Genomic DNA, 23182 nt, shown 5'->3' on the forward strand with positions numbered 1-23182 from the left:
CCTGTGTGTGATGAGTGGGTTCTGCAGAAGCAGCCCCCAGCTGTGAGAATCATGCTCGGCTGAGGTAATGTGTGGTCTGTTCTGACACCAGAGTTTTCTGGCCCACTGTGCTGACCACGAGTTTCCTACTAGAGGTCTGGCTTGAAATATTGGTCTATGTCTTCTAGAAAGGGCCCTCTTACAGAACACGTAAACCTAGTTTTTAAAAAATGTCTAGCTACAGTATCAGGGAAGAATTGAAGTGACAGTGGGAGCCCTCAAGGTGCAGATGATAGGACAAAATTACAATCTGCTAGACCTGAGTTCAAATCCTGGGTCTGCCATTGACGGTGAATAAAGTGAATAATTACCAGTGAAAAATCTCAATGGATTAGGGACATGCTTCCTTCCCACAGGAGGAGAGAAAGAGCTCAGCAGGGCCTGATGCGTGTTGGGGAATGAAGGGTGTGCAGAGGGGTGGTGACTTGGCAATGAAGACAGTGTAATGAGGCACTGCTGTGGGAGGGCTAACCCCACTGGGCTAACCTCCTGGGTGAGCCCTGGCCCTACCGCTGCTGTGAGAGAGGCAGGGCAAATTCAGGAAGCAACTCCAGGGATCAGCCACCCGCCCTGCATCCCAGCCCAGCCCACCCTCCTTTGTTTGCTTCCAGGGCAAAGGTTACTCAACTGCTTGAATCCGCCCCTGCCCCCACTCCATTGGCCTTATAAGGAAGGAAGGTCAGCCTCTCAACACCCTAAGGTGCCTCTCATTTGTTGTTGGCTTGCTAGAAAGTTCCAGGAACCAGACTGTCCCTGTGAAAGATGGTGGAGAATGCAATCCTGCTGGCTGCTGTCTCCCTTCTCTCTGCCTGTCAGCAAAGTAAGAGCCATGAGCAGTGTGTGTGTGTGTGTGTGTGTGTGTGTGTGTGTGTGTGTGTGTTAGAGGGAGAGAGAGAGACGGAGACAGAGCCATGAGCAGTGTGTGTTAGAAAGAGAGAGAGAGAGAAAGAGAGAGAGAGAGAGGCAGAGAGAAAGGCAGAGAAAGAGGAAGAGAGAGAGAGGAAGAGAGAGGAAGGGAGGTAGGAATTCAGTCAAGTGAAGTGTTTTGTTTATTGGGTCTGATGTTTGGGTCACACTCGCCCTTGGCCAGTGGTCCTGGGTGCCAGCAGAACACAGAACTGCTGCAGGGTCCTTCCCCAGGACCTGCAGAGACATCCAGAGATTAGATCTTTTCACAAGGATGCCTCCGAGTTGGTGACTCTGCACCACCTGTGGTTACAACCCACAGTCCAGTTCAAATAAGCACACGAAGTATGCTTACCTGGGGGAGTGGGGTTAAATTTTGATCACAATTCCAAAGGTAACTTTTTCTTGCTTTTAAACCCAGTTATGATTTCTTGAAACCTGATCTTTTAATTAATATGTTTCCTTAAATAAACTGCCTGTGGCAGGTACGATGATAACGTTAAATGTCCTGCAGAAATTTAAGTTTTAGATTAAGCACTTGTAAATATTACAAGCTTCTTCACACTGGGATTACTCACTAGCCTTTTGTCTGGGTAGGCAGAGAGCGTTTTTCTCCACAGGAGTCACATTTGCTCAGTCCATGGTTTCTTACTTACAGTGCTCAGTGGGGAAAGGACTGAGTCTCCGTGAGCAGAGTGTCTTCCGAGTGTGCACACACCAAGAACCAGGGCTGAGCTGGGGACCATGACTCAGGTCACACACAGCCTGAAGCATGATGGCACCACACCTAGGAACAAAGTTCAGGCCTCCATGCACAGTGCCTTGCCTTTCCAATTTTTTTTTTGGTGGGGAGCGGGTGGTACTGGAGATTGAACTCAGGGCCCCGTGCTTGCTAGGCAGACACTCTACCACTTGAGCCACTCTGCCAGCTAGTGCTTGCCAATCTTAAACCTTCAGGCACACATTTTGTAGTTTGATTCACAGTATTTTGTGGAGTAGAGCAGGATGTTTGCTACCAACCAGAGAAGTACTTGAGTCTAAAGTAATCTGTCCCCATCCGTGTTCAGTACCTGGTCCACACGTGCCTCATCCTGTGACTGCAGAGGGCACAGGACCCAGATGCCCTGGCTGACAGAGGCTCTCTTGTCTTCACAGAGGGCCTTCTGTCTGCTGGCTGGCACAGGGGACAGTGTGAACCCTAACTGGAAGGCTGGATGGGGTGGGAAGAGAGGAGACTGGGCGAATGGTGGTCACGGTGCCCAGGGAATGTTTAGTGATGGGGCAGACAGAGGAAACTGTTTAGCTGGTGCTAAGAACCAGAATTTTGTGCTTTTACAAAAGTCTGGTGTTTATGGAGTTGGGGCAGTCTGTGCATGGTGGAACAGTTCAGGTTTTGACGACAGACAGGCAGACAGATGTGGATATCCATTTGACCCAGTCACTCCTCAGCTGGGTGTCCCTGCCTAGACACTCAGCCCATTAAGGTCCCCATAAAAGAAGGTTAAAGAGGACCCTGGGTAGGAAATACCCCATGGTTCCTGGCCCAGGGAAGGTGTCAGCACTGCTATCTCCCATCCTAAACTCCCTTACAGAGATGCTGCTGGATGGAGGAGTAGCTGCCAGGGTGTGTGTGTGTGGGGTGTAAGGGGAGGTAGAGGGGGAAAAGAGCCCAGCTCTGGCTGGGTGAGCATCATCTGTGGAAATGGGATGTCTCCCTTCACTCTCATCCCCCAGGCATACCCCTGGAGAGAGCCAGGGAAAAAGGAAAGACTGGTCAAGCAAAAGGTGACTATTTTCAAGTGGTTTAAATCAACTCATGAGCTGATTCCAGAAAAAAGGTGAAATAGCTTTTCCTGCTTCTTGCATCCCAGCGATAGCCATGGTCTGTCTCTCTGAGGGCCCTGGGCCCAGGGAGTAGAGTGGAGATTTTACCCCTGGGCTGGCCCTGAACCCAGCTGATCCTGACTGCTGGGAGTGGGGAAGAAATCCCTGTACCTCTCCACTTGCTAGAACTGGGCCCTCACATTTGCTGGAGTCACAGTCAGCCAGACAGGTGCCCACCAGGTGCAGTTAACAGCCTGGAGAAAGCAGATGGCCCTCTCAAAGCTTTTGCTTCCTCACAGCTTCATTTGGAAGCCCTTGGCTTTGTGCCATTGCTAACTGATCAGTCTAGGAGCAAGTCTTTCATTGTTTCAATGGAACAAGCTGGGAAAGTGTTTTCTCCAAGTCGTGAAGCAAGTTAGAAACAATGGTAACCACAAGCTCTAGAGCTAAGTCAGTTTCCCCTGGTGGACAGATCCCCTCCTCTGGAGCTAGTTGGGCCCATGAGCCACTGTCCTCTTCAGGACTGAACACAAGCAGGGCCCATCCTGCCCTCCCCTTGCCTTGCTCCACTCTCTCAGCTGCAGTTAGAAGGAGGACTCCAGTCTTAAGCGATTACATACCTCAGGTGCTCAGCTCCAGCACTAAGCCATAAACAACAGCTTATATGTAGCAGAAGGGGAGTGGGGCAGGGGAGCAGCCTGCTGAAGGAGCCCTGGCTAAACCTTCCCAAGTCAGCACTGACCGATTTCTTGTCGGAGGACAGAAAGTGCCCTGTTTCAGCAGGAAGTAGTCACCTTGAATACTGTCACACCAGGAGAGACTGAAATGCAAATTTAGCATGCGAACTGAAAGGAGACTATTTTTTAAACATTCCCAAGTAGGAAGTTGATGGTGAGATGCTAAAATGAGCAAGATGGGAATAGGTTGGAAGGATCTGGTAAGGAAGTGAGACTGGGAGACATAATTGGAGGGAGTGATAGACCACCCAGGAGTTAGCTATGGGATGAAAAGGAGGAGGCAAGACAGGAGATGGGGATGATGGAAGATTCCGAAACTGACTGAGGAGGAAGGAAGTGTAAGTCTGAAGGGGAAGAGGGCTCAGAACTAAGGATAAAGTGATTCCAGGCATTGAGGTTGGCAGTCTAGTGCAACTTCCACTCACCAACTGAGGATAAGAAAGTCAGACCCTTTTACAACAGGGGAACAGGCAGGCAGGCAGCCATTACTGTCCCAAGTTTCCTTCCTTCTGGCCCTCATTCTCTTCTGATTTGCTTTATATCGCTGTAGATTCACTGCCTTTTGAGAGTTTTGTAGGAACGAAATTATGCCATGGCATTTAAAATTTTTGCATAGTCATTTTGATAATTGTCCATGTTGTTTTGTGTATCAACAGTTTATCCATTTTTAGTGTTCAGTAGTGTCCCATTTCCACAGATCCAGTTCACTTTGTTTATCCACTCTCTGCTGATGGACACTCATTAGTAGTCAGGGTTCTTCAGAAAAATAGAGCCAGTGGGACATGTTTACACGCACACACATACACACACACACACGTTTTGAGGAATTGGTTCATGCAGCTGTGGAGTCTGGCAGGTCTGACATCTGCACCATGGGTTGAGGGGCTGGAAACCCTAGTAAGAGTTGAGGCTGGGTCCTAAGATTCTTTCCTTTTGGGTGGGGATCTCCCTCATACCTCTTTAGTCTTTCAACTGATTGGATGAGGCCCATCTACATTACTGAAGGTGATAGGCTTTACTCAAGTTTACTGCTTTAAATGTTAATCCTAAAAAATACCTTCATGCCTGCACCTCCATTGGTGTTTGACCAAACAACAGAAGTCACAGACTTGCCAAGCTGACACACAGAAGTAGCCATGTGAAATTAAGCTTGTTGTTTCTAGTTTGGGATAATTACAAATAGAACTGCCGTGGATGTTTGTTTATGAGTCTTCGTATAGACGTGATTCATTTCTGTTATGGTTTTGCTGTGAAGTGAACCCCTCTCTGCAAAGCCTCATGTGTCAGAGCTTGGTCCCCGGCTAGTGGGTCCTGGTCAAGAGGTGGTTGGATTCATGGCCTAATCAATGGACTATCCATGGACAGGTTCATGATCTGATGGTGTTATTGGGAGGGGTGGGTGGTTGGGTCTGGTGGGCGGGAGTAGGTCACTGGGGGCGGTGCCTGTGGAGGGAGTCTGGCCCTGGCTATTTCCTGTCTGTCTGTGCTTCCTGGCCACTGTGAGGTTAGCAGCCTCCATCTCCAACACAATCTGCCTTGCCTCAGATCCAAAGCAATGGACCCAGTCAGCTTCTGGAACTTCTGGAACCATAAGCCAAAATAAAATTTTCTCCTTTTAAATTGTTTCTCTTAGGTGTTTGTTACAGCAATGAGAAGCCAAGACTGGAATGACTTAGACATGTGGTTCATATGTGTCTAAAAAACCCCTTTCAGACTGTTTTTTTTTTCTTTGGTGGTATTGTGATTTGAATTCAGGGCCTTGTGCTTGCTAGACAGGTGCTCTACCACTTGCACCCAGCCCTTTTTTGCCTTACTTATTTCTTAGATAGGGTCTTGCATTTCTGTCTGGGGCCTACCTTACATGGTAATCTTCCTACCTATGCCTCTCATGTGGCTAGGATTAGAGAAGTGAACCACCGTGCCTGGATCATTGGTTGAGATGGGGTCTCATTAGCTTTTTGCCTAGGCTGGCCTTGAACCATGATTCTCCCAATCTCCATTTCCCAAGCAGCTGGGACTACAGGCATGTACGTTGCTCCTACATCCTTGCCTGACTCTTGTTGAATTGGTATGGTCTGTCTTTTTAACTGTAGACATTCCAGTGGGCACGGGGGCGGGGGGGTCTTTGTGGTTTAAAATTGCATTCGCTGATGACTACACATCTTTAACAACATTCCCTTTCGTTGCAGTCTACTTTGCTTTGCACGTTGGAAAGACAAGATTACAATGCAAGATCACTGCCCCAGCAGTCACTGGGTCACCACAGTTTGAGAGAATATTTCGTGCACAGTAAGTAATGCTTCTACACACTTCTGCCACACTTGTGCCACTTCTGAATGGAGGAAGGGTCATGGCGACAGCCCTGAGTTCATTTGTAACAGGCAGTCAGCAAATCACTTCACGGCTAAGAGTCTTCGAGTCCATGAAGCCTGGCGTGCCCAGTGGTGGATCTCCGCCCGGCTGCATTGCAGGCTTGGCAGAACGTGCTCACCAAAAGGCCAGGACGGAGGAGGAGGTGCTGTGTCTCTCAGGCATGGCAGCTTGCTCAGAGAGCCCCTCCAACCCCATGAGAGGACAGAGGCTCTGGGCGAATGAAGTTTTCTATAATTTTCCATCTTTATTTCTGCCTTTCTTCTCCAAAACAGAGGTGGACTGGTATACCCTCTGCCCATTTCTCCATGAATCGCTTCCTAACATCAAAGACAGGAGGAGGATTCTGTAGATGGCCTGTGCTTTCATGGTGGTTTTGATCCTTTTCCGTGCCTTCCTTTCTCAGACCCACACAGAATGTTCTACCACGAACACCATGCATTTGCCTGTGCAAGAAGCTTTACATTGCATTCCCCCAAACCAAGTGCTTTTAAAAACACTGCCTGCATCATCATTTATGCACTGTTGGTTTTTCATTAACATTTTGGTATTTTTTTTCCTTTGTCTCTATGAGGAAGGCTGGCTGACATTTTTTCCTTTCTTGGGTTGTTTTACCTCATTTTGCATCAAGGTCTTCCTAATTTCAAATGAGGTGAAGAATCAGCCTATCCTGTTTTGTCAGGTAATTTAAATTAGGTTGAAAGAGTATATTGCTTCAAATTTGTGTAACACTTGGCTTAAAACTGTCTGGATCTGATGTTTTCCTTGTGGAAAAATTTTGAACTATGATATTAATAATTATTAATAATTATTGACCATGGGGCTTTTTTTTTTTTTTTTTAATCACTTCAATTCAGTTTTGGCAAGTCATGATCGTTGAGTTGCTGATACTGACTTCTTCTTCACTCTCTTGCTCCAAGGAATTATGAATTATTTCCTAAGCTTGGAAATGTAGCGAGCACATCACCATGCACTACAGAAAGATTTAAGAGGTGTGTAGACTTGGTCTTAGGTAACATTGAACCACGTCACGAGAAGTCCTTCCTATTTTAGTTGTCTTTAAACCCTTGTGGAATGTCAAGTGGAAAGCACTGGTTTGGTGCCAGTGTGTCCCACATCTAAAAATTAATATTTATTTTTATCAACATAACACATGTGCATGGTCTGAAACCAAAGCAGAATTAAGTCTCATGACAACAAATGATTCTTCCTTGTCCCCACCTCTTGTCCCTCCCATTCTAACCCCAGACAAAACCACTGACACTCTTTTTGGCTACTTTTAATTTTGTCAAAAGTATTCACTCTTTGAAAAAGTAAAGAATTTAGAAGAAATTGGCTTCCATATTTCTAAAAACCAATACCTTCACTTCTATTTATTGACTCACCATTTTGGGCATTGTCAGTTGACTTCCTTTTATGGACGTCTACTTCCTGTCTTCCTTTCCTCATCCCTCCAGCAGAGGTACATTGCTTTGGCTTTGGTTTAACTCATACTATTTGTGTCATTGTGGTTCTGTAAGTAATGTTCAAAGCTGAGCCACATAGAACACTATGATTACATTTCCTTCTTGTGCAATTTTTATTTTTCCTAGGGGTAGTAACTGCCTCTTTATTCCCGTCCATGGTTTATTCCTGAATGTTCTACAGAACTGACATCTCTGAATTAGGTCATCTAATGTCTTTTTCCCTCTGAGTTATCTCTGGATCTTTGTTTTTCTGTTTCCATCTGGAGGGTGCTCTTCAGCTTTGCTGCACAGCTGTTATCTTGTGGCTTCCTGTCACCATTCTGGAAATTTCTCTTACATCCTCTTAACTCGGATTACCTATTTCCTGAATCTCAATTTTTTCTATTTATTATTTTTCTCTCTTATTTAGGCAGAGCACATTTGTCGTCATCTTTCTGTAATAGCTAGGTAATAAATACCCCAAATAACCAGCTTACAAAGAAGAAAGGTTGATTATGGCCCATGGTTTTGGAGATTTCAGTCCCTGATCTGTTGGCCTCATTGCTTTGAGCATGTGTGGTACAGTACATGATGGTAACAGTGTGTGGTGAGCCAAACTCCGCTCAGATGTGAAAGAGAAGTAGGCCAGGGTCCCAATATCTTTTTCAAAGATAGTCCCCTCCTGTCCTAAGACCCTCCCACTTGGCCACACCTTCTAAAGGTTCTGTCACCTCCCCAGTACCGCTGTGGGGACCAATCCTTTAACACAGAGGCCTGTGGGAAAGCCTTCTAGATCCACACTAGCACACACCTTATAGAAACTTCCTGAAGGCAGGAGAATGTTGGTAAAAATTTGAGACTCTCCCTGTCTGAATAAAGCCTTTATTCTGCTTCAGGTTGACTGATGGCCTGGGTGGGCATATATCTCTGAATTAAATCCATTTACACACAGGATTGTGAGAAACTTGCTCCATCATTTTCTAGTTCTTGGGGTATTGCTGAGATGGTCTGTGCTCCTCTGAGCACTGCTCTATAGTCTAGAAACAGTAGAAACTTCAGGATCTCTGCTGAGGTGCACTGAGGGGCTCTTCTTCACCTTGTACCCCAGAGAGACTTCCCACAGCCCAGAAAGTCACATCCTCTGCTCCAGAATATTTAAAAATATTACCTTCTCCCAATTTTCTCTATTCTTTCATTCTTAAAACATGCTAGTTGTGTGTTGACCTCCTGAACTGTCTCTTCTTTTACCTTCAGTTCTTCACACTTTTGGAATTTTGTTCTTTTTAGAGAATTTCCTCAACTTCTACTCTTCACTGGCTTTAAAATATGATAGCTATCATAATTTTAATTTCAGGAATTTATTTTATTCTCTAATTGTTCTTTAGTTGGTGCTATTGTAAAAATCTTTTTTTTTTTGTCCCATGGATATAATTTATTCTTTCACATTTGAGGATTTCAATGATAATTTTTAAAAAATTAGCTGGGCACCGGTGGCTCACACGTGTAGTCCTAGCTAATCAAGAGGCAGAGATGAAGAGGATCACGGTTCAAAGCCAGCCCAGGCAAATAGTTCTCGAGACCCTATCTCAAAAAAACCCATCATAAAAAAGACTGGTGAAGTGGCTCAAGGTGAAGGCCCTGAGTTCAAAGCCCAGTTTTGCAAAAACAAAACAAAACAAAAGCATCATTTCCGTTTTAAATAGTGTTGAAACACATGACAAGAAATCATTCCTAGTTCAATTGCTTTGAGTCTGAATGGTCTTCCAAGTTCCCTCTTCTTGTCTTTTTTGGCCTGAGTCTTTCATTTTTATTCATTAAATAAAAATACCCATTAAATACATATTGAGCATCTCATATCCTGTTACTTGGCCCAAATCGGTGCATAAATCAGATAAAAGTTCCTCTTGGAGGAATAAGCACTGAGCAGATAATACTGTAAGAAAATACTATGTTAGAGGGAGATACACTAAGAAGGGAAAAAGGAGACTATCGTAAGACGTCCTGGGCAGGGTTGCTGAGTGGATGAGGTAGGTGGGTTGTAATTTGAACTTTGATGGCCAAAGTAGGCTCTGCTGAGACTGTGTCAGTGAGGAAAGCCTGAAGTAAGGAAATTGTCCTGTGACTATGCAGAGAAAAGGTCGGGGGAAGAGGGAGAGCCAGGGCAAAGACTCTAAGTGGGAAGCTGCTTGGTGGGTCAGCAGGAGGTAAGTGGCTGGCCTCTGGAGAGTGGCAGGTCAGGTTGGAGAAGCCATGAACAGATGGTCACCATGGTTTTAAGGCCCCTGAAAGGACTCTGGTGTTTCCCAAGTGAAATGGAAAGGTGTAGGGCTTTAAGCCCAGCAGTGGCATGTTTCACAGTTCCTCTGCTTTGTTTCACAGAGGCATTGAGTAAGAAGCAGAAGCTTCAGTGAGGAAGCCACTGTAAGGTCTTAGCAGGAGATGTGGTAACCTAAGCCAGGGATACAGCATGGGGGTGCGGGGGAGGGGGGTGACAGCAAATGATGGGAACTGGCTATATTTTGAGGGTAGAGCCAGAAGAATTTCATGATATAGTGACTGCAGAGTATGAGAAGAATTAAGGATGGCTCTCGGATATTTAGTCTGAGTATCTCACAAAATGGAGTTGCCATTAACTAAGATGGAGAAAGGCTGGAAGAGAAAGAGGTTTTTGGGTGGAAAGTCAGGAGGTTCCGATTTTGACATGTCCTGTTTTCTTTCTCTCAGGTTTATTTATATTCTCTGATACTATTTCCTCTCTCCTGGGTTGAGGAAAGTGTCCTTTCCTGCCAACCCTCCTCGCCTTGGGTACACACGACCTTCTCTGCTGGGTAGAGCTGTGCGCTCGTTCACTCATGCACTCACCTGTTCATTCAAGATGAGCTTGTCGTCTGTAGCATGCTCTTAACCCCCACTGACATGTGCTCAGTCTTCAACAGGTAGCAGCTAACTGGAATTTAGGAAGCTTTTGTTTTTAGAAACCTTTTATTTTTATACTTGTCCTTTACATAGGAAGTGATTTTCTTCATTTGTGGTGGTGATATAAATTTTTTTCCAAAATCAAGATTTTTAGAAAACTAGTTAAGTGTTACGTGGAGAGGCTAAGATTTTTCACAGTGATAGTTGATATGAAGTTTGGGAGACACCATGCTATTTATAAAAATCACCACGGGAGGAAATTTCAGATCTTCCTTCTTTGCCTTTCATGATCTGAGGACGTCCAGTTGGGAGTGTTGGGCTTCCAGCAGGCTAACCCTGAGCCACTTCTTGGTCCTATTTTCATTCTCAGTTTCCACAAGTTTGATTTTCTCTCAAGTGATTCTTTTTCCCTCCTCTTCTATATCTGGACTCCTCTTGTTCTAGAAAGAAAGCTGGACACCATTTCCAAATATTTCTCTTAAGTTGCTATTTATAAAATAAGTAAACACACCCAGCGCCTTTGTTAGAAGCGTGTTATTTTGATTTATCACAGTGGAGCTGACAGTGGTTAAAAAATATTAATGTCCCTTCCAATACCAGGGGAGACTTAGAGCCATAAAAATACCCTCACGGCACCATCGTTGTTGGCCTGGCTTTTCTGTGAAGGGTTAATGAGGTGACCCTACCCCTTCCTTCACTTTCCTTTTGGATATGCCACAGCTCTAGTCGAATTCTTGCCTTAAATCCCAAGGTTTAGAACAAATCTGGACAAATCGGATTTATCTATTGTACTGAGGTCGCTTAGATTTCGTTTGAGTGATAGGGCAGGACAACCAGGGACAGCCTGGTCTTTCTAACATCTGCTTGGCAATTTGGTTGTCTTTCCAGAGGTAGTTAGTGCTCTTGGGCTCGGTCCAGCCTTGGAGAAGGCATATACTTTCCTTCCTGGCTCCCTGGACCAAGCATTGCATCCCTTCAGGCTCTTCTGAAGGTTTTCTGACCTTGACATTCACAAAAATGCTGCATCTCCCCATCCTCATTCCTGGCTGCTTTTGCCCTCAGCATGGCCCTACAGTCCCAAGTTATGACTAATTCTGTCCTTACAAAGATCTTACATCTCACCAGCAGTCACTTCGAGGTGCTATGAGCACCACACAGTGCTCCCTCCAAGTCAGAGGTCACATGGGCTGGGGACTTACCTGCTGAACAAAGATGGCTGCTTTAGTGTCCAGGGATCTGTCCTTCTGTATTCCTCCTTTCTTCCCACAGGGAGACACTCAGAGGTGACCAGCTCTGAGTTTTGCACCCTTTTGCCAGAATACAGGTTTTGAAATTATGAGAGTAGCAACTATGATTTTTCCAAGGACCACTACTTTATGTTACTGCTAAACACAGAAAATTCCATCTTATCTATTTCAAGCACCTTGATTTCCTCAGATTAAAGGCTTTTTATAAAATCTAAATTGTAAGTCCACGTAACAAATTGATCTTGTTGCAATTTAAATACATTTCATCTGATTTTGTCTTCACTGAAAGGGAAGATTAGCTTGTAACCCATTCCTTTCTCATGGCTGAGGGCCCTATTTTTTTTTTTTTTTTTTTGAGGGTCACTATTAAACACCTTTCATAGTCTTTATTTTGAGGCTTGGTAGCACTGATTCTTTAGCTTTTTTCCCCAACCAGTTTTAGAAATTTTGGTTTTTCCCTTTAGACTAAAAGTTTTAATATTATTTATAAATCTGGAGCCTAGAACTATATATAATTTACCAACAATGGTTTCACTGGTGCTGGGTAAGACAGAAGAATTGCCTCTCACTTCCCTTAGGTGAATGCATCTTACCTGCTCAATGCTGAGCTGTTCAGTTTCTGTCCAAAATTAACCTTCCATAGGCACAAGTAAACCCGTGTCATGAATCTAGGTATTCTAGGAAGATCAGCCTCTTCTTCCTCTACCATAGTTTATATCTTTTTCCATTTCATTAACTTACTCAGCTTGCTGGGCAAGTGCTCTGCCACTTCAGCCACACCCCCAGTCCTTTTTCTTCAGTTTGTTTTATGGATAGGATCTCACATTTTTGCCCTGGTAGCCTTGAACCTTGATCTTCTTACCTCTGCCTCCTGAGTAACTAGGACCACAGGTGTGTGCCGCCACACCTGACCCTCCATTTCACTAATGTTTTATAATCATTTCACATTCTCATACTGAAAGGGATGAGAGAGAGAGAGACAGAGAGAGAGAGAGAACACATCTCTTTTTCTTAGGAGTATAACCATCATCTTAGTCATTAGCTGGAAGTACTAAATGCCCTTATCCACTGAGCATCCCCAAGACACAGAATGACTCTCACTAATGAGTTCATCTTTCACAAACTACTAATGGCGTCTATCACCCAAGCAGTGTGACAGGGGACAAGAGATGGCTGGGTTTGGAGGAACTGCAAGGAGATTTTCATCCTGCTTCTACCAGCAGCATGATTGCAAGGTGATGGTTACACTGAGGCCCTCCTGCCACCAGTGGCACCTTCCCCAGTGTGTTCCCACACACAAGTACCCTATAAGGAGCAGTTTCTTTTCTTTTTTTAATGGTACTGAGGTTTGAACTCACGGCCTACACCTTGAGCCACTCCACCAGCCTTTCCTTTGTGATGAGTTTTTTTCTGAAATAGGGTCTCATGAATTATTTGGCTGGGCTGGCTTTGAACTATGATCCTCTTGATCTGACTCCTGAGTAGCGAGGATTATAGGCGTGGCCCACTAGTGCCCAGGTCTTTTTATCTTTTGAGAGAGTTTTACTATGAGGCCTCGGCTGGCCTTGAGCTCTAGATCCTCCTATATCAGTTTCCTGAGTGCTGGGATTGAAGGTGTGTGCCAGTCACCAGGCCCTGCTATCAAGGAGCAATTTAGATAGGTTTTCAACCATAATAAAAAGATGAACTCCTGTAACTTCTCTCTCATTCTTGTGTCTTTTCTGAGCACATTGACCTGTTGCTCTGAACCAATGATGTTAGGGTCATCTGTTAGGATCTAACAGACTTCCCAGGGTTCAAAGTCCACACATTCCAGTGCTGTGTCATTGTGAATAATGAAAATTGTGAGTACCGGAAGTAGCCCGTGGCCATGTGCAGAGGCTGTTTCACAGTGAGTCAGGAAAATGGGGGAAAAAAGGAGCAAAGAAAGAAACTTGAAAGAGGAAAACTTCCTTAAAACCTCCTTTCAATTGCCTGGTCTGAATTTAATTTTTAAAAAGATGTCATACAATGGACTTGGTATTAGGCATGGGTTTATCAGCCTTTCCTTTGGGGAATGTTCCTTCAGATTTTCTGAATGAGATTACTGCAAGTCAAGTTCCATGTTGTGTGAAATCTATCAAATACAAGAAATACTCAGAGGTGTTTTATGCCAGAGGTGTCCCTCACACCAAGGGGAACCACTGAGAGGTGAGGAACGGGGAGTGTTTATTGATACTTGTTCTTAGAATCCCATCTGTTAATTTTTATTTTCTGTGTTCTATAATGTATCTGATAGCCTTTTCCAGTTGACAGTCTTGAATTCTCAGGGAGCTAAGACAATGGACGTATATGGCTTTCTCACATCTGGTCCTAGGTGGGTGTCCCTGGCTCACAGAGGCCAGGCGCCTTCCATTTTTTGGCTCTACTCCAATTGAGGTCTGCAGTCTTCTCCTTTCAGTCAGTGAGTACAGAAAGGGAATTTGGCCTACAAGTGACTTATTTAATTTCTTTTACTTTCTATTGACAAGAAGTAGGTAGCTCTACCCAACTCCAAGGAGGCTGGAAACGTAGACCTTGGCTGAGCTGTGACTTCATAGTGACAGTCTGCCACCATCTTTGTGGTCAGTTAGCCACCTCTGTGACAGGTGCAAGGCTGTGTAACTATGAGGACTATGCAATCAGAAAAGTTTGGAAACTCATGTTCTAGAAACTGCCAGGCCACACTTTGATTCTTTTTGGTTCCCCCCCCCTCAACAATGATATAAACTTTGTAGACTAAGCCAGGCCCCAATTTATGCAGGACACCCTCACTTCTCCCAGCCCTTGGGCCCTACATGGAATCTGCAGGGCCAGGTGTTCTGCGCCCCAGGGTCCAGGTTCAGCGAGAGGTTACAACTTTAATGGCTCAGTCTAGTCTTCCTGACTGACTTTCAGAGTGAGCAATTCTGCCCAGTTTTTCTAAGACTTCCTCAGTTTAGCACTCACTACTCCATGTCCCAAAAAAAGCCTCTCAGTCCCAACAAATCAGGAAAATTTACCTGGAATTGTCCTAGTTTTAAAACTTGAAGTCCCACATTCTGGAAACCTCCATGGTCCAGGCCAAACCAGGCTACCCTATTGTCCTTCCTTTCTGTTACTATGCCCTGTGTAGAATTTGAGGCTATGGTGACATCTGTGTATAACAAGAAAAAAGCTTCCCCCTAATTTTCCTATGGAGACTTCAATGTCAAGAGAGCACAGGATTACTGCATGGAGGGGTGCGGGGACTGTAACCAGGAAGGAGTAGACATGACTCATTTCCTTCAGTCCATCAGTGCTCATCATGAACTGTACTGTGTCCCCACATGGAGGGCAGTTAACACACAGCTGCCACAGGCTGGTTGCCATCCTGTTTGGGGAATTTTCCTGAGGATCTTCATAATGAGAATAGAGAGCACATCTTGCTCTTGTGGCTAGAAGTTACAAATTCCTTCCATGGTGGCTTTCATTTCAATGAAATGAATCCACCGCTGATTATCAAGGAATTTTCAGTGTTTGGTCCCCTTGAGTGAAGTTATCTGCTGACAGCTTGCTGAAATGGAGATGTCAAGGGGCACCCTACCCTTCACTGTGGCTTAGAAGGCTCAGAAGTCACCCTGGTGGGAGAAGGGTGTGATCCCACGGTTGATGGGAGAGGTCATAATGATGCCCGGGAATCCAGGTGCGTCATGGCCAAGCACGATGAGGTGATCTTACCAGACAGGCAGTCAAGAGGACTGTGAGCAACCAGCAGGGTCCCAGACTGGCAGTCAGAATTATTTTCAGTCTTTGAAAGATAGCAGCAAGAACGGACAAGGCCAAATTTCAGCAGGATGATGGCTTGAAGCCAAACAGGGACCATGAAGAAAGTTCAAACAGCTGCGACATGAGGGCAGGGCGAGTCCAGCAGTGACTAGTTGCTTGTAGGGGACAAAGTGAACTGTTTCTGGGATACAGAGATGTGGTGTGACCTGCCCCAGCTCTCCTGTGAGCACAAGGGGCAGGCCGATCACACCTTTGCCTGACCTCATTGGCCTCTGACGCCCCAGCTCATGCAGCATGTCAGCACCTTCTTCCCAACTTCTAGGTCACCTTGGGAGTCAGAGATGTTCTCAGGGACACTGCCCTGGCTGCCAGCATCTCAAGGGAGGGTGTGCCACAGGCCTGCTCTGGGGCCTCTGTGACTGACTATGGTCCCCTCCCCAGGCTCTGGAGCATCTTCTACAAGTGGCCTGAAGCCTTCGCCTGCCCTGGGGCCTGTGGCAGAGGAAGGCGGGGGTGGGGGTGGGGGTGGGGGTGGGGGTGGGGGGGTGGGGCTCTCCCCAACTCTGTCTCTTGTTGTCTGAAGCTTAGTGTCTGGAATCTCACCAAGTGGGACTTCTTTGAGGAGAAGCTCCATCTGCTTCCAGGCTGGTCTCCAGTAAGCTGTGAAGCCAGTTCCCCAGACTGGGCAGCAGGAAGATCCCAGAACATCTTCTCCATATTCCTTTCCTTTTTCTTTTTGCCCAAAGTCCTTCCTCTTTCAAGGAAGGGCTGTAAAAACACACCTGCGTATCAACCTATGTGAACAGAAGCCCAAAGAGGCCCCAGGCCTGCAGGCTGTGCCCCTGCAGTGCAGTTTGAGCCTGGTGAGGACACTTGTCTGCAATAGTATTTCTCTGTCCCCCACCCCCCAATGCCATGTCAAGGCCATTAGTTCACTGTAAAGAAAAACCTCTAAATAGATGTTCATGAATGATAAATGGGATGCTCTTGAGGTGCTTGAAAAATATCACAGGCGATTTTGAATTAAAATATGTTATAGAAAAACTTAACGCATATATTTGGGATAATTGAAGGTACATTACAAAACCTAGTAAGTGATGGAGTAATGGCATGAGGTTTCCAAAAAGGATCAAATCAAATTCCAACTAATGTGGAAAGACTAGAACAATCCATGGCTATTCCTTTCTTTTGCTTCATGGAAACACAGTTCTGTAGATTTAGCCACGGAAAGGGAAATGCCACAAAGCTGTCGCTTGTTTTATTTAATTATTCTGACTATACAAATTTATAGGTATCTTTTCACTTACCCAATCATAACCATTTACAAAGTTAAAAAGACATTAATTTAAAAAAAAAAAAGGACACCTATCAGAAGTGAATTCATGCTAAGGATGGAAGCAGCAGAAAGAATGACGCTGGTTATGTCTTGTGAGGACTAGACAGCTGTGGCTCTGGTTTGTGTTGTGCTCTTGGAGGCATTCTGTGGGTCATCTGTGGCCTTTCTGGGCTTTAAAGACAATGGTGAGAAAAGGAAGAAGATGCATTGTTTGCATCCATGGTACCCGTTTCCTGTGTCCTAGGGGACTGATGCTCATCTCCCTCCTGGCCTTTAGAGAGCTGTGTGGGGAACCTCACTGTTTCTGCTAGTTACAATAAAACTTTCCACTTGTGATTCAGGATTCTGCAACAGCCCTGGCCTGAATGTGAGCATTGCATTTGTCAATTGTACACTTTTCTTACCCAGCGTAAGGAGCTGGCCTAATGACTGTCAGAGAGCTTTGTCCTATGTAGTTGAGGTTATCAGCTAATACGGTTGAGCTGACCCAGCCACAATTTCCCTTGGAGTATGGAGAAGGAAGGAAGAATGGTGCTTTCTTTCATTCTTTTTTTTTTTCATTAAGAAAAAAAATTATTTCTGGTGACCAGGCTAAAAGACCCAGGTCTTCACCAATCATCACCAGGTATTTCTAGGTTAATTGCTCGATTGCTTTTTAACTTTGAGTAGTAAAACTTCAAGGCTTGTTTAAGGCAGGATGGGAGATCCTTTATAACCCTGTAGACTACAGCTCTTCCACCAAGTTCTTTCTAGTTGTGGTATTGTCCTCAAAGAGCTAAGCCAACCTAACCTAGATCACTTGGGGCATAGCTCAGGAAGGAGGGTGAATGTAATTTATCATTTTTCCTCTTCACTGGGTGCAGTTGAATTAATTATAGCTTCCAGAGAACTATTCCTTTTTGCTTAAAATAGTATCAAATTTTCCACCCAAGTTTTCTATGAATAGAGACAATTCGACCTGACAAGGCTTTGGAACTGGAGATGGGCACTGTTTTCTTTTGACTCTGAAACACATCAGTCAACTTGGGCTTTCCATTTCTTTCTCCATAAAATGGGAATTAAATTTGGTTTTTCATTTACTTCAGAATTTAGGGGAATTACTGAAAAACCATCTTTTAATGTTCTGAGTCACTCCAGTGGAAGAAAATGGATGGTAGGGAATTTTTTAGAAGAAACTTGTTTACTGTAACCTGGGTCTTTTAGATAAGACACAGAATGATCTTTTAGGCTCAGGTAGCCTGTCACGAAAGAACTATGACTCATTTCTACCAGTGGCAACTTCCACGGGGGAGAATGGTTCTCAGCCCTGCTCTGAGATTTAAGCAATGTTTGAGTACTACCTGGAAAGACTCATTTCTTTTTTTTGGTGGTACTGAGGTTTGAACTTAGGGCTTCTTCAATTCAGGATATTTCACTTGATTTGGAAAATGGACTAGGAAAGGCAACTACTGGTTGCCAGAACTACGGGTTCTAATCTATCTGCTACAGGTTTAAAACTTAGAGTCCACATCCCCAAGTTCTTCTAATACTTAGGATTCGTGCCAGGGCATAGGGGAAAGGCTCTTTTGGTCATTAGGCTCTAAAAGAACCCAAAGTTTCTTTGTTCAGCTCTTCATAGTACCTACTGGGAAATTTGTATCAAGACTGCCTTCCAGAACTTTCCTCCTGCCTCTACAGTTTCCAATGCATGCCTACCTTCTTCATCTTCTCGATCTCTTTACTGAGCTCCTTCAAACATGTTTCTCCTCAATGCGGACCTTGGCTGTAGAGTCAGGGGAACGTGAGCTTGCCGGTCCTCCTGCTTCTCTGCTTCCTTTAGCTTGCTCTGAGCGCTGATGCTGTCAGCATTGTACATGTGATATGTCTTCATCACCTGCAAGACACCCCGCCACCCCCACCCCAGAGGTCAAGCCAATGAGGTCAACTCCCTGCTTTACACACTAACAGCCTCAGCTGAACCTCTCCCCCATGAGACAATATCCCCCTGAGGAAAAATCCAGAAGTCTTTTGTTCAGCAAACAGTGTGTCTTAAAGACTGCTCCAGTGCATGGGGAAGCAGTACTGGAATTAAGCCAATGTATCTTCTTATTCAGCAAAAGAACAAAAACAAAAACAAAAACTTAGGGTTTCACTCTTGCTAGGCAGGCACTCTACCACGTGAGCTCCACCAGTCCTTTTTTGCATTGAATATTTTTGAAATAAGGTCTCGTGAACTATTTGTTGGGGCTGGCTTTGAACCGCAATCCTCCTGATCTCTGCCTCCTGAGTAGTTAGGATTACAGGTGTGAGCCACCGCACCCAGCCTTAAATTCTGTATGTTAGTTCTACTATTTTTGTTGGACTAGACTGGCTGTTTACTTCCAGGTGAAAAAAAATCAACTCATTAGTGCACAGTTCCTCATAAATTAACTCAGGTATTTTGTTTCTCCTGCAGACAAAACTCTGTGGAGTTTTATCCTGTCTTCCTCATAACCTTGTGGCTGGCTGGCTGGTATTTCAGCCAAGGTAAGTACAAAATACAAGTCTGGTCAGTTCTGACGATGACTAAGGTGCTTAAAAACCATTAAGGATTAGCCAGGCAACCATGTAGCTACTGATCCTGGAAACGATTTGAAACAGAACAAGCAAGGCCACATTCATCTGTGTTGCAGACAAACTCACTTTGGCTTCATCGTGATTTAATTAATAATTAAGAAAAAACTTGGAACCAGGCACGGCATTGCATGCTGGTAATCCCAGCACTCGGGAAGCAGATGGTATGAAGGTCATAAACGGTGGGTCCACCAAGCCACGTCCACCTGCCTCAAAAGCAAAGGGACTGTAACTGGGCGGTGCAGCACTTGCTTAGCTTGTGCAAGGCCCTGGGTTTGATCCCTGGCACCACAAAAGCCAAAAGCTTGGAACAAGCTATGTGCTGGACACCTAGGGATGAAAATGACATGAATTTGACCTTCAAATCAAATGACCTGATTCTAACTTAAGTAGAGGAACAGAACACAGAATTAACAGCTCATCTTAATAATTATAGCTAATGTTTAGCGAGCACTTGTTATACGCCAGGTGTATATATTTTACTAAATATCCTGAATATCCTGACTAATTTATTTTTGTCTTTATTGTTCTGGGTGGGGGTGCCAGGTATTATTTTTAAGTTTTAAGTCTCTGGTCTCTCTCTCTCTCTTTTTTTTTTTTGTGGTGGTGCTTATGTAAGCACTCTTGTCGTTTCAGCCATCCACCCTGCAAGTTTTAAGCCTCATGTATAAGATTTGTAGGATTTAAAAACTTCATATGAAGTAGCATCAGTCATTAATTCCTACTTTACAGATGAGGAAATTGAGGCACAGAGATAATTAATTTTTCCAACTTGGCACTTAGCAACATACAGGCAGGGTCTATAGATATTTGTCCCAACCACCCATGCACTGGGGTCCCCAAGGATGCAGTGCTACTGTTTGTATGTAGCAATTCTGTAAAATCCCCTTTCTACTGGACTCGGGTGTCCTTGGAGAGCCAGGGCTTTATCCAAACTCCGCCTTGCCATTTAACAGGTAGTCAGACCTACGCCAACCACTTTATTTGGGGAAATTGAGTCCCCTTTGGTTTCTGGTAATGTTCCTGGCCTCATTTGATCTGCACTTGACTGCTAAGATTTAAATAAACCCAAATCCTGCTGCAGAAAGGAAACCCCATCAAACTCTTTCCTGCAACTTTTACTGTCAACTGAGGAATTTCAGAAAAAATGACCTTTAGAGAAAGAATTTTTAACTTTATCCGACCCATACTTTTGTCATTCATGACATGAATGAAAGTGGATGTTCCTTTTTATATAAGAGCATATTGACAACTAATAAGAAGAGTGTCTTTTTGATAATGGGATTCTGTCTCTGCCATTTGACCCCTTGAATTTCCCCATGATGGACTGAATGAGGTCAACTCCCTGGTGGGAATTTTTGTCACCATTTTCTTTTCATTCTTTCTCTTCTAAACTGAGCCTACTAGCTGCTCCAGACCATTCCATAGACAGGAGCAGTGATTCTCCAAAGTAAGAGCGTTTGCAGAATCGTTCAACTTCCTCAGATGCCAGGTGGGCTCTGCCACCTCACTGGATCTTCTTGTTCTCATTCTTTTGACCCCCGCACCCCCACATACAAACATCATCACCTCAGGAGGGCTTCCCTGAGCCTTCTCCAAAAGTGGCCTCTTCTGGCTCGTTCCTGTCTCATTCCTCTTCAGTGTCTTCGTGACACTTTCAAGTCTGAAACTTTCTTCTCATTTTTTTCTGTTTATTGTCTGTGTTTGCTGATTGAATAAAAACTCTATAAAGGCAAGGAGCTGCTGACTCAATCCTTAGAGTAATTCCTGGCATATTGTGGAAGTAAAAACCTCGTGTCCAAGTAAAGTAATGAATTTAATTTTATGTAGAAATATCATGGTCCCATGCATAGACTCCAAGCATTCACAAAACAGCTGTGGCAGCTGGCATCTGTGAGGTGCTGAGGAAGACAGTGACTCTTGCACAGGGAGGACATTGATATTTTCATTGGTCAGGATGCTACAACATCATATTTGTAGCTTTCATTTCTTTCTTTTTGAGATAAAATTTACGTGTAGTAAAATGCACAGATCCTAAGTATTCAATGCATTTTGAGAAGTGTGCAAATCCCTATCAAACCTATAGATCCCAGGAAATGTCCTCCTGTCCTTCCCAGCCACCCTTTCCCTGTTTTGCCCATCCTAGAGCTTCATATAACTGGAATGGGGCAGTAGGTGGCCTTGTGCAGTGTTCCATTCACACACAGTGCTTTTCGCTGCTGAGTAGTTTTCCACCGTGTGACTCCCCACAGCTTGTTACTGACTCTCCTGTTGATAGAATTTCTGGGCTGTTTCCAATTTTGGGTTATTATGGATAAACAATTCCTAATTATTATTTATTATTGTGAATAAATAATTCATGCTATCCACGGCTCTTCACAGTCAGGTCTTTTTAGGGGTATGTGCTTCCATAGCCATAACATAGGAATGGAATTTTTGGGTCAAAAAATATTTACTTTTGTAAGAAACTTCTAGAACTTTTCCCAAAGTGGCTGCACTATTTTGCATCCCTACCAGAGATCGATGAGGTTCTGTTTGCTTCACATCTTCACCATTTGGTACTGCTGGTGTTTCAAACTTTTAGCCATTCCGGTGGCTGTCATCTCACTGCGGCTTTAAGTGGCAGTTTGTTGACTTTGAATCATGTTGAGACATTTTTCATGTGATTATTGGCACATTTATTTATCTTCTTATGTGAATTGTCTACTCAAATATTTTGCCCATTTAAAAAAGTTGTTTTATTACAGAACTGAAAGAGTTCTCTAGATATTTTGGATATAAGCATTTTGTCAAAAATATATATTTTATGAATACTTTCTCAGTCTCTGTACCTTATTTTGAGAGACTGATATATTACATACCTTTTCTGTTTTTAATCTTTAACCTTTTTTTTTTGTGGTTCATTTAAAATTTTTTTATTATTGTTGTACTGGGGGTACAAAGCAACATTTACTAAAGTTCTGAGGATGAATTCATCCCTCCCCTCCCCCATTCCTGGAACCTTTTCTTTCTTTCTTGTTTTTTCCTTTCACAGTTTTTGCAGCTGGCCTGGGTCTAGTGTACCTATTTGGCCGTCACAAGTACTTCTGGGGATATTCAGAAGCTGCTGAAAAAAGGTAAGGAAGACCCGATAACGGTGTGTTTTCAAAAGATGCACAGGCTGGAGTCTGAGTTAGTTTCCTCTCCCCGAGAGGTAGTAAGAACGCAGAGTCACAGTGGCAGAAGTGACCCACGTTGCCCTGGCCCAGTCTTGCCAGGCTGCAAATCAGGCATGAGATGGGGGGATGCAGGAAGAAAACCATGCACTCCTTGCAAAAATCCTGCGTTGTCTCTAGAACATTTTCAGGAAAGCAACGCTGTCCAGCCTTGCTAGAGTGGCCAAGGATGACACTTAGCATTGTCTTTCATTTATACGATGAACCAATGTCTCAAATGGCAAAAAACATGGAAGTTCTGGGCAGTGTCAGTCATGACCTCCCAGCTCCTGTCACAGTCCAGTCTGTCACTCATTCCTCTCCATCATGTCTGCCCTGCAGGGTCTTCGGTTTCCAGTTGAGCCTGGGGACATTGGCCTTGTTGATTCTCCTCAGTGGGCTGGGGATTGCAAGCCACTTTCTCAATGAATAAAAGGACCGCTGTCTTGCCAAGACTCTGAGGTGGCGCGTCTAGCTTTTTCTCTTCCCTTCATGCATGCAGAAGCTGGCTGTTTCCATGCTGAAGGTAACATGTTGTCATTTGTTAAATAAATTTCAAGAGAACAGTTCTTTCTGTTGTTTTTTTTTGACATTGCACTATGGAAACACTCACTTTACAGAACACGTTTCCTGTTTAAGAGCCAAATTTCCTGGGGCAGGTCCATCCATATCACCAGTGGACGTGTGCTGAGCTCTGGTTTTAGAAGTGCATGTTGAGGTTCTGATTGTTTTTATGGGGACAGAGTGGCCTGACTCGTGTGCTGGGCTTTCTGTGGATCACTGACATAGCCTGCTTCTGAGACAGTTTCTG

General features: G+C 44.3%; 1 protein-coding gene across 1 annotated transcript; it reads left to right on the forward strand.

Moving 5' to 3' along the window:
* Nucleotides 1-699: 699 nt before the first annotated feature.
* On the forward strand, nucleotides 700-22940 carry Mgst2 (microsomal glutathione S-transferase 2). The gene is made up of 5 exons (XM_020171475.2): nucleotides 700-859; nucleotides 5696-5795; nucleotides 19020-19090; nucleotides 22212-22293; nucleotides 22714-22940. Exons 1-5 carry the CDS (start codon nucleotides 802-804, stop codon nucleotides 22802-22804), a joined length of 402 nt encoding a protein of 133 aa, XP_020027064.1. The 5' UTR covers nucleotides 700-801; the 3' UTR covers nucleotides 22805-22940.
* The last annotated feature ends 242 nt before the right edge of the window (nucleotides 22941-23182 follow it).

This window comes from Castor canadensis, chromosome 9 (assembly GCF_047511655.1).
Source record: "Castor canadensis chromosome 9, mCasCan1.hap1v2, whole genome shotgun sequence".
Taxonomy (NCBI): Eukaryota; Metazoa; Chordata; class Mammalia; order Rodentia; family Castoridae; genus Castor; species Castor canadensis.